At 44.3% G+C, this 12,123-nt stretch overlaps 1 protein-coding gene across 7 annotated transcripts in view; it reads right to left on the reverse strand.

Moving 5' to 3' along the window:
- FHIT (fragile histidine triad diadenosine triphosphatase) overlaps positions 1 to 12,123 on the reverse strand; it is a 1,060,586-nt gene that overhangs the window by 9,239 nt on the left and 1,039,224 nt on the right. For all 7 annotated transcript variants that reach the window (XM_074957364.1, XM_074957361.1, XM_074957360.1 and 4 more), the window contains one exon: positions 5,238 to 5,347. In XM_074957364.1, the coding sequence (XP_074813465.1) occupies positions 5,246 to 5,347 (102 nt within the window). In that variant the 3' untranslated portion in view covers positions 5,238 to 5,245. The remainder of the gene's footprint in view (positions 1 to 5,237; positions 5,348 to 12,123) is intronic.

A 12,123-nucleotide genomic window follows, 5' to 3' on the forward strand; every position in this document is an offset into this window, starting at 1 on the left:
TTCCTACCCCTGCTTCCTGTGGCTGCGTTGCCTGGGGAAAGCAGAGCAGTGCTGGATCACGCAGGGCAGAATGGCTCAGGATGGGCAGGCAGGTGAAAGGGGAGCTTCCCTTTCTGACGTACACCCTGCAGTACACACATGAGCCGCTCTCTAGTGAAAATCAAGTGTCATTTTGACTTTGACTGAAGAGGGTACTTGCCGAGTTTAAAATGCAACAGATACACTGCAGTAAATAGTTAGCCAAAAGCGCTGAAAACGAGGTGGAAACCCTGAAGAAGGGGGTGAATTAGGTAGATAGTTTCAATATTTTCAATGATTCAAAACTATTATGTAGGCACAGTGTCGTCTGTAATATTTGAACGTTGGAAGCTCTGACTATGCAATAGGCTTAACCAGACACCTCACTTTAAGCACCTGAGCAGTCCCTTTGAAATCAACCCAGTGCATTAGCTCAGAGTGGCCAAAATGAGCAAACTTGATGAACTGACATTTCTCCTCATAGCCGGGCACTTAACCAGAACAACAGGGCAGGAGGCCTACCCCACCACTGCTCACTGCCTCCAGAATTTCTACGTTCAGCGTTTTTTGACTATCCCATGGGCCATGTTCAAATCTCAGTCAAAATTGGGTCCAGGTGTACTTCGATTTGCCAGGATAACTGAGGTGAAAAACAAAAACAAAAATAGCACTGAAGGCAAATTTCTGTGACCTTGTTAATTTGCCAGGAGTTTTCAATCTTCCTACTGCTGAAAGCAGGGTCCAGGGAGCAGGCAATGGAGGAAAAGTTCTAAGGATGTGCACTTTACATTAAGTTCAGAGCATTTTAGCATCGGAAGAAAAAACACTCCGTGGGAGAAGAGTCTGACAGTGATGCCTTGGTGTTTGGAATCATAGGCTAAAAAGCACAGCCTTGACCTGGGCAAAACTCTCTTGCAATGAGAATACCACTAATGAATACTTTAATGGCATCAGGCCTAGGAAAAGAACGGACCCTAATACCTGAATGGGCTGACCTAGGCTGCTGATTCAGCTGCCTTGCAGAAACTCATTGACTTTAATAGAGCTCTGCACATGGGTCGAAGGGCAGCCGAATGGATCTGCTTGCAGTGCGTGGCTCTTACAATCTATCTAGCTTAGGGTTTCATATTTCTGCACCTTACTGTAGGATCTAGAGATACTAGGGAACAGGACGACCACCGCCTCCTTCTGCACCTATTTATAATGTGTATAATAGGAGTAAGAACGGTGTGATCATGGGGAACGTCAGTTTGAGTGACACATGCTGGAGGTCTCATGCTGCCAGCACTAAAACATCCTGGACTGTTGATTTTCAATGAGCGTTGGAGTACTGTGGCAGTTCCAGAAGACTGGAAGAAAGCTAATATTATGCACATTTTAAAAAGAGTAAATGGGATGACAGAGATAATCTCACATCGGGTAATCAGACATTAGTCTGACATTGATCCCAGGCAAGATAATACAACAGCTGATATGGGACTTGATTAAAAAAGAATTAAAAGAAGGTAATGCAAGTCAACATGGGTTTATGGAGAATAGATCCTGTCAGACTAATTTGATACATTTTTTGAGGAGATTACAAGTTAGGTTGATAAAGATAAGTGTGTTGATACACTATCTTTAGACTCCTGTAAGGCACTTCACTTGGTAGCACACCACATTTTGCTTAAAAAACTAGAATTATATAAAATTAATATGGTACACATTAAATGGATTAAAAACTGGCTAACCAATAGGTCTCAAAACCTACTGTACAAGAGGAGACTTAAGGAGCTTGGCTTGTTTAGCCTAACAAATCAGGGAGATAAACACCAGAGAGTGAGAGGAGTTATTTAAGTTAAGGGTCAATACTGGCACAAAAACAAATGGATATAAACTGGTCATCTGTAAGTTTAGGCTTGACATTAGACAAAGGTTTCTAACCATTAGAGGCGTGAGGTTTTGGAACAGCCTCCAAAGGGATGTACTAGGGGCAAAAACCCTAATTTGTTTCAAGATTGAGCTTGAGAAATTTATTGAGGGGTATGATGAGATTGCCTACAATGGCATATGGCCCCTCCGTGACTACTATTACCAAATATCTCCAGTGGACAGAGATGGGACACTAGATGGAGAGGCTCTGAGTTTAGAACAGGTATCTGGCTGGTGGGTCTTGCCCACATGCTCAGGGTCTAATTGATCACCATATTTGGGGTTGAGAAAGCATTTTCTCCTGGGTCAGATTGGCAGAGACCCTGGGAGTTTTGTGCCTTCCTCTGAAGATTGGGGCATAGGTCACTTGCTGGTTCGAATTATAGTAAATGGTGAATTCTCTATAACTTTAAGTCTTTACATCAAGATTTGAGGACTTCAGTAGCTCACCCAGAGGTTATGCGCCTACTACAGAAGTAGGTGGGTGAGGTTCTGTGACCTGAGATGTGCAGGAGGTCAGAGTACATGATCATGATGCCCCCCTCTGAACTTAAAGTCTAGGAGTCCAGGGGGAAATCATCATTGAGCGGGTGTATTTCCAGTGGGGTCCCACAGGGATGGGTTCATGGCCCTACACTACTGAACATTTTTATCAATGACCTGGAAGAAAACATAAAATAATCATTGATAAAGTTTGCAGATGACACAAAAATTGGGGGAGTGGTAAATAATGAAGAGGACAGCTTACTGATACAGAGCAACCTGGATCGGATGGTAAACTGGATACAAGCAAACGTGTGTTTTAACACGGCTAAATGTTAAATGTATACATCTAGGAACAAAAAACATAGGCCACACTTACAGGACAGAGACTTTATCCTGGGAAGCAGTGACTCTGAAAAAGATTTGGGAGTCATGGTGGATAATCAGCTGAACATGAGCTCTCAAAGTGACTCTGTTACCAAAAGAGCAAACGTGATCCTAGGATGCATAAACACAGGGGAATCTTGACTAGGAGTACAGCGGTTGTTTTACCTCTCTATTTGGCACTGGTGCAACCACTGTTGGAATACTGTGTCCAATTCAAGAAGGATGTTGAGAAATTGGAGAGAATTCAGAGAAGAGCCACGAGAATGTCTGGAGGATTAGAAAACCTGCCTTATAGTGACCGACTCACGGAGCTCACTCAATTTACTCAAGGAGCTCCATCTATTTAGCTTAACAAAGAGAAAGTTAAGGGGTGACTTGATCATAGTTATAGGTATATACATGGGGAATAAATATTTAATAACGGACTCTTCAGTCTAACAGAGAAAGGTATAACATGATTCAATGGCTGGAAGCTGAAGCTAGAAAATTTAGATTGGAAATAAGGTGTACATTTTTAATGGTGAGATTAACTAACCTTTGGAACAATTTACCAAGGGTTGTGGTGGATTCTCCATCCCTGACCATTTAAAAATCAATATTGGATGTTTTTCTAAAAGCTCTGCTCTAGGAATTATTTTGGGGAAGTTCTCTGGCCTGTCTTATACAGGAGGTCTGACTAGATGATCACAATGATCCCTTCTGACCTTGAAATCTATGGATCTATTAATCTGACTGGTACACAAAAGAATCTTAGTTAGGCACCCAACTTTCATTGAATTTCAATGGCATTTGGGCACCAAATTCACATAGACTCCTTTGACAATCCCAACGAGTCTTTCATTTATAACTAGACCGGAAGAAGCCCTACGAAATATAAGGCAGGGAAAGAGCCTGCATTGGAAAGGAAATGGGTCCAAGCAGTCTTTTCAATTTCCATCTTCATAAAGCCCAGTCTGCATGAATGCTGCAGTAAGTTAATTACTTATCTAAACAGAACCTCTTGTTATTGTGCAATTGTGCTTGTATGTGCATCATTGTGAATAAAGGAGAGGTGAGCCAGGAAAAGGTCACGGAGGAGAGGATCTGAGGAACTCAAAACAAGTGGCACAGTGGCTAAGAAACCTCACAATCAAGACTCATTAGGGCCACGCACATTAGCCGAGTGACCTGTGGAGTTTAAGCTGAAGATTTCCCAAGCTGTGCTGCAGAGCAGCAAGTCGCAGCCACAAGGCAGGCAGGTTTACAGGCTTCCTGCTCCCGATGGGACAAAACATGAAACAGTCAGAAACCACTGAGAAACGAGTGTGCTGGATGATGCTAACGACTGACGGGGAAGAGAAGAGGAAACATGTGGAGCTATCACAGAGCTGTATGTCCTTGCGTAACTCAGATGGGTCCCAGGGGACCAATTCATTTCTGTTGGAAGGATCCCACATCTGGGACGCCAGGTATCTGATGAAAATATCTCAGTTTCTATAGCACCAAACGTTAGCGCTTACCAAACTGGTTTTATTTCCCCCGCTCCCTTCAAATGGTTTCTTCTTTTAGGGCCAATGGAAAATTTATCACAATGTGCAGCTTCCCACCAGGTTTATTTTGAGAGTGAAACTGAACTGCTGAGTTCAGACTTACGAACATAAAATAGCACTTGTAGAAGGGTTAGCACTGGGACTTGCATACACGATACCAGTATCTACATAAAATGCACGCAGTGGTCTCGCTCTCTAAAAAGTGAACATTTATCAAGTTACCCCACATATATGGAGACTATTTCCTATTGTAAATATAAGGAAAGCTGGGGCCTGTCAGACACCACTGGGTAGAAGCTGTTTGTGCCTGTTTCAGTGAGCGAGGTCTTGCTTCCTGGGCGTTGCTTGCTGAGTATGCCTCCAAGCTGGTGCTGATGTGTTTAAGGAGCATAGTGGACGCAGCATATTCTTATGGAGCCACAAGAATACGTACATAACAAACCCAAGAAACTGTCTGGCCTTCCTTTTGTGACCCTTGTTCTCCCTTCCCTCTCTTGCCGCTTTTTTTGCTCCCAGTAATCTTGACTGTAAACTCCTCAGGGCAGGGTCTGTGCCTGTAAGGTCTGGCTGCACTGCAATAAAAAACCCTGTGGCACCGAGTCTCAGAACCCAGGCCAGCTGACTCGGGCTTGCGGGGCTAAACATGTCAATGTAGACATTCAAGCTCAGGCTGGTATCTCGGCTCTGAGACCCTCGCTCCTTGTGAGGTCTCAGAGCCCAAGCTCCAGCCCGAGTCTGAAAGGCTACACTGCAATTTAATAGCCCCACAACCAGAGCCCTGCATCAGCTGAACCAGGCTCTGAGACCTAGTGCCACGAGTCTTTTCTTGCAATGTAGACGTGCCCTAAGATGCTGGTTTTGGGTGCTGCATAAATCAATCAATCTGTATCATCTCTTAGGAATCTTTACCTCAGATTTTACTGAAAATATTTCTTCAGGCTTGCTGCTTCGGCTTCCATTTCATCCTCAGACCTCCACTTGACAGGGGAGTCCTCTTCTCCTTTGTCGTGACGGTCCAGCTTTTTAGGAAAACACAAAACAAAAAAGAGTGGAGTTATTAATGGTCTCCCAATGCTTCCCCTGTCAAAACCGCCATGGGAGTTGGCATGTGTGGTATGGATGGACTCTGAGCTAGGCCTTGGATGGTATCGACGGACTCAGGGGATGGGAGAGAGTGGTAGGAATGCAAAGGGTGAGCCCTGATGGATTCTGTTGGATTCTGAGGGTGTGAGGGACTGGCAGTGATGTTCATGTTTGAGGGGAAGAGCAGGTTGTGACGTTGCACTCTATATGATTTTATAAAAATATGCTAATGAGTGTGAATATAATGTAACTGGAGTATGCTTCATGAAAAAGTTGGGTATGAGTCAACAGTGTGCCCTTGTTGCCAAGAAGGACAATGGCATTTTGGGATGTATAAGTAGAGGTATTGTCAGCAGATCGAGGGAGGTGATCGTTCCCCTCTATTCGACATTGGTGAGGCCTCATCTGGAGTACTGTGTCCAGTTTTGGGCCCCACACTACAAGAAGGATGTGGATAAATTGGAGAGAGTCCAGCGAAGGGCAACAAAAATGATTAGGGGTCTAGAGCACATGACTTATGAAGAGAGGCTGAGGGAGCTGGGATTGTTTAGTCTGCAGAAGAGAAGAATGAGGGGGGATTTGATAGCTGCTTTCAACTACCTGAAAGGGGGTTCCAAAGAGGATGGCTCTAGACTGTTCTCAGTGGTAGCAGATGACAGAACAAGGAGTAATGGTCTCAAGTTGCAGTGGGGGAGATTTAGATTGGATATTAGGAAAAACTTTTTCACTAGGAGGGTGGTGAAACACTGGAATGCGTTACCTAGGGAGGTGGTGGAATCTCCTTCCCTAGAAGTTTTTAAGGTCAGGCTTGACAAAGCCCTGTCTGGGATGATTTAGTCGGGGATCGGTCCTGCTTTGAGCAGGGGGTTGGACTAGATGACCTCCTGAGGTCCCTTCCAACCCTGATATTCTATGATTCTATGAAAAAGGTCTCTTGTAAGGTATCATTACAAAGCTTATAATCTACTGAATGTGGTCATCCTATTTGTACGACTGTATCATTCTTGTATCTGAAACTAGAAATATGAAATATAACTCTGAGGGCCTATTGTAATTATGCAAAGTGTGGGCCGTTAATGGTGGTTTGGAACCTTGATGGCCTCCATTAACCAGGACAATTGACTGTAGATAGCTCTGTTTTACTTGTAAGTCTTCCTGTATACCTGTGTGCTGGCAAGTGGGTAATGAAGTCTTACAGTGACATATGATCATGTCACCTGAACTGGAATCCATCTTTAACCTGGTGCTTTTCCATTGAGAAAGAGGGGCGGGAACCCAGAGAGGGACAGAGGATTCCCACCTTATGCAAAAGATATATAAGTGGGTGGAACAGAACAAAGGGGGAGGCAGTCATGAGAAATCCCCTAGCTACCACCTGAGTTGGAACAAGGGCTGTACCGGGGGAAAGGATTTTGCCCAGACTAGGAAGGCGTCCAGTCTGTGATAAAAGCATATTGAAACATCTCTGAGGGTGAGATTTTATCTGTAGTCAGTTTTCTTACTGTATTAGGTTTAGACTTTGGTGTTTTATTTTACTGGTAATTCACTTTGTTCTGTCTGTTATTACTTGGAACCACTTAAATCCTACTTTCTGTATTTAATAAAATCACTTTTTACTTATTAATTAACCCAGAGTATGTATTAACACGTGGGGGGGGGGGGGGAAACAGCTGTGCATATCTGTCTATCAGTGTTATAGAAGGCAAACAATTTATGAGTTTACCCTGTATAAGCTTTATACAGGGTAAAATGGATTTATTTGGGGTTTGGACCCCATTGGAAGTTGAGCATCTGAGTGTTAAAGACAGGAACACTTCTTAAGGTGTTTTCAGTTAAGTCTGCAGCTTTGGGGCACATGGTTCAGACCCTGGGTCTGCGTTGGAGCAGACGGGCGTGTCTGGCTCAGCAAGACAGGGTGCTGGAGTCCCAAGCTAGCAGGGAAAGCAGGGGCAGAAGTAGTCTTGGCACATCCAAGAGGGTTTCTGTGATCCAACCCGTCACACAGGTATTAATCAACTCTCTGGGGTGAGGCAGGTCGGGAATGGGCTAATTAGCAGTGACTGTGAATGTGGGGGAAATTGATGGATTGGGATGTCAGCTGAGTGTTTTGGAGGGAGTTGTGCTGGTGGCAACCACTGTGACATTTTATAAGAATTTTATGCGAAATTTCCCTCTGTTTTTTGCTTCGTCATGTGGGCAGGTGTGGCCATGGCCCCAAACTTCCTGCATTAGAGAGGCACAGCTGCCAGCGTTCTGCAGAGGACCAATGGTTTATTCAGCTGCTTTTCAATACAGGCACCTGTTCTCCCTTCCCCACCCTCCCCATGCCAAGAGCGGGATACATACACCCTGTCCCAGGCACAAAACCTCTTACTTTCCTTGAACCACTCAGTATTTCCGTTGCCCGTCTGAATGGGGATAATCACACACATGTGAATTATTTAAACTTTGCACAGAGCTTGGCAAACAGGCATCCAACAAAGCGCTGTGTACTGCACAGTGAGTGCTCAGTGCTGTTATTGCTGATGTGGCCATTAGGAACACTGTCCTGGACTCACCAATGGAGGAGAGACAGTCATACTTAGTGGTAAAACCTCATTTCGCTGACTAGTCACACATATGTCGCCTCAAAAATAGCTGCCACTGATCATACAAAGAGTATTATTACCGAAGATGGAAGACAAATCATAAACAATCACATTAAAGCCTTATTTTGGTTCCAAAGTATTTCAGATTTTTAATGTGTCTCGGTACAGAATGCCGTGTGGAGCATATTCATCGCATCAGTGCTTCCAAAGAAGAACATTACAATATCAACTTTTTGGTTGTTGTCACAGACAGTTGCAGAAAATAATGAATGTGCACCTCTTATTCATGAACAAACGTTCGTCCTGAAAATGAAGCAGTTAAGAGCAGAGCTCAAAACAATGTTGCATTTGCCAAGCAAACTGCATTGCCATATATGGCGTGTTTAGCAATAAACTAGGATTATTAGCATATATCCAACCCACAAATACTTTTATTTGTGCAATATTTCTCCTGCTCAGAATTCTTCTGCCAGCTAAAGTCCTATGCAGTGTTACATTCTGCTACACAGATTTCGTATTCCGCTATTACCTTCCATATCACGGCAGATATGACACAATAGCTGTAGGCAAATTAAACTGTATTAGTGTTCCACTAGTGGAGGACTAATTTTCATTTTTTATATGAGCTGTAGGTCTGCTATAAATCCATCTCATAACAATTTCACAGGATTAGAGAGAAAGGTATAAAAACCAGGGGAAGGTACATTGCTTATGTTGTCAACCTAGATCCTTTCTGCCTCCAGGACTTGCATCAAAGAGAAGGCTGGATGTTAAGTGTCTTTAAACGAAGGCCACTAATCATGAGACTGCATCTTCAAATGGGGGAATGTGAAGGTGTCCGGGGTTATTAGGGTAACAGTCTTGGTTTCCTGTGTTTCCTGGAGGGTAATTGGCTGTAGCCTAGAAAGCATTTACGGGACACCTGCAATCAGTCTTAAAGCCCCCATAGCTTCTAATGACGCAAATGTGTCATGTGGAGAAGCTCATTTCTTCTTGGTATCTCATTTGCACACCTCAGGCCGTCCCCGTCCATGGTCCCTTTTGTCTGATTACACCCCTTCTCCCATTGCCCAAGTCCTGAACAACATCTTCCTCTCTCGGCCCTTGCCCCGTTGTAGTCCTGAGCCACTTCTCTCCTGCGGTTGCCTCCAGGACCTGAGCAGACTTTCTCCTTGTCAGGGCCCTCTCCCAGACCCTGAGCAGTTGCCCCTTTCTCTTACTCCCCTGAATCCACTGCTACCTAAGAGGGAGAGAAGATCTTGATTCTATCATGTCTCCCAGCCACTCAAGGCACTGTCTGCCTCCTGGCTACCCTTCTGCACTCCCAGCTGTCCAGTGAGACACTGAACCAGGCGGGGTTAGGAGAAGGAACTGCAAAAAAAAAATCTGCACCAGAAATTTTCCTCTGGGACCTGCCTACCCATTAGCAGCTGGGGGTGGGGCAAGGAGGGGAGGAAGGGGCCCTGGCTCCTGCAGCTGATGGATGGACAAGAGTTGAAAGCAGCCAAGCAGCAAACCAGAAATGTGGCAGGGAGGTGTAGGAGCCAGAGAGGAAATCAGAAACCGCCAGCAGTTTCTCCTCATCCCCACTACACACCACGAGTGAAACCCTGGCCCCAGGGAAGATTGTGGCACAGCTCCAATGCATTTTGCCGCAGCCAGGATTACACCCGTCATGCCCAAGTAATTTGATTATAAGGCGGAGCGGTGAAATGTGTGTGAGACACCTCACAAGAGTCCTCTTCCCTCCCCCAAGGAGCTACAAGCTAATGGCAGACGTAGGGGTTGGCGAGAGGTGACCAGAGGATGGCAACTCCCTTTCGTGGCACCTTCAGAGGTTTCAAAGTCTGTTTTCGTTCTGTGCTCAAATGAAACCAAACCCCTTCAGACACGGTCGTGACAACAGCCTTGTGTCGAAAAATCCATTTGGGGATTGAAACCCGAGTGTGTGTCCTGGTGAGGAGGGCACCAGCATGGTGTGTGGGGGAGCCTGGTTTGGGCCCCTGCGCTAGTTCAGAGTGACCTGGAATGAAAAAGCTCTGAATCAGGCAGTGCAAGGACTTGAACCTCGGTCCCCCACATCCCACAATGGTGCCCTGGCCACCTGGCTGTAGGGTACAAGAGGGGCTCTGAAAATGTCGCTGAAGCCAGTATCATGAAATGTTTTGGCTCTGACAAAACAATACATTTTGGCAAAATGAAATGTAGTCGAAAATGTTCGGACCAGCTCTAGCGTTGGGGACAGGCAGGCCGAGGGTCACTGTGACAAGGTTAACATTGAGAGGATCATGTGATTACTCAGCAAAGGATGGTGGACAGCACAGCAGAGCTAAGAGTCTGAGCTGGCTAATTTCTGGTTGGCTTTGAGAAGAGGCTGGAGAGACACCAGTGAGGAGAAGGCCATGGCTTAGTGGGCCAGGTCAGGAAAGGGTTACACAAAGACAGGGGTGGCCCAGAAGGAAGCTCAAAGATGTTTTGCGAGAAGCAGATGAATGGGGCATTGAGGTGGCATCCCGGGTGGATCAGGGAAGGCAATGAGAGCCACAGGTCATACGTAGCAAGGGCCAGGTCTGTTTCCTTTATCAAATTCTTATTTTTATTGTTTTATATGAAACACAAACACATAATGAAACAAAATCTATATAAATACACGTCAAAGATGGAAATAGCATATAAACAACCAAATTCAACCTTCATTACTTGGAAAAGGAAAACAAAAAACAAAAAACAAACAAACAAACCTGAATCCTTAGAGGTCATGCAGGGTATCAATTATTAAAGTGATAAATAAGTGAGAACACAACCTATGAGTGCTGGGGACAACTATATACTAAACTGAAAAAGTATGCAATAGTTTCATGTGTGACCAGACAGACTCTCCAACATTGCTATTAGACAGAGTCCTTTTTTCCATTAATGCAGTAGTAGATTGCTCACTAAGCCACTCTGTGTATGAGGGAGGAATTGCAGATTTTCATTTTCACAAAATATCTTTTTTGGCCACTAAAATAGTTACTGGAATCAATTTCTTACTCTTAACTGGTAACACCAACTCATCCAGCCCCTCTAAAATACACAAGCTTGGAGAAGAAAAGATAGCAACAAAGTTGTTGCGAGAGCACTGAATACGGTGTTTCAGAACACATGCACTTTTTGATAGCTGTAGAGGATGTGAGAAAGGTTGGCATGTGGCTGTTTGTATCTCCAGCATTCGCTTTGTGCTGCCAAACTAGCATTAAACAATGTTCTGGAGTCCAGTAGTACCTGTTTAATCCCTTCTTCTGGAAGACTCACAAGGATAAAGAACTTGAAGTCTCCTTCACATTACACCAGATATCCTCCCACGTTTCTGTTGTGACAGTAAAGCTATGTTCTTTTCCCCATATTCTCTGAGACTGAGATAGAGAGGGCAATGCAAAGCACTAAGCCACCTATAAGTAATTCCTACCCAGTGACTTTTGTTTCCACATTTCTTAACATGTTCTTCTAGAGGTGAGAGAGTTGGAATTGGCCAACTATCCCCTAACCCTCCGTGAATCCTTGGGCACAACCACTGAAAGAAGGAACTGTGAGACAGCAGTAGCTGGTATTTGTTCCATGCATGTTTGAAGGAGGCCAGTCTATCATCTTGCATTATATTTTTAATTGTTATTAATCCTTTTTCTATCTAAACTGGCTTAAGTGTGAAGTTGGCCTTGATCCTGAGACAGGGTTATCCCATAGAGGTACGAGAAGAGAATTAGTAAGATTGGATGCTGTCTCCGTCTTAATGCATTGCAAGATGGCCCATGTAGATGCAAAGATTGGATTTTTCCTTACAGGTATAAGTAGCCTCTTAAGGTATATAAAAGAAGAGAGGAAACCAAATGACCTGGCTAAGCTTTTTTCTACCTCAAACCCAGCTGGTGTGCATACAGAACTACTGGAGTGGACCACCTTACAACAAGACACATTGAAATGCGAAATAATACAGATACAAATCTGACAACTCCATACCTCCAGTTGCCCAGAATTTTTTAAGGGTCTTGCATGACAAGTGTGGCTGTTTTTTATCCCATATAAATTGCATGATACGCCTATTCATTTGAGAAAAGAGCAAAGGACAGACCTTGAAAGGCAATAGG

The sequence above is a fragment of the Natator depressus genome, chromosome 7 (genome assembly GCF_965152275.1).
Source record: "Natator depressus isolate rNatDep1 chromosome 7, rNatDep2.hap1, whole genome shotgun sequence".
Classification (NCBI taxonomy): domain Eukaryota; kingdom Metazoa; phylum Chordata; order Testudines; family Cheloniidae; genus Natator; species Natator depressus.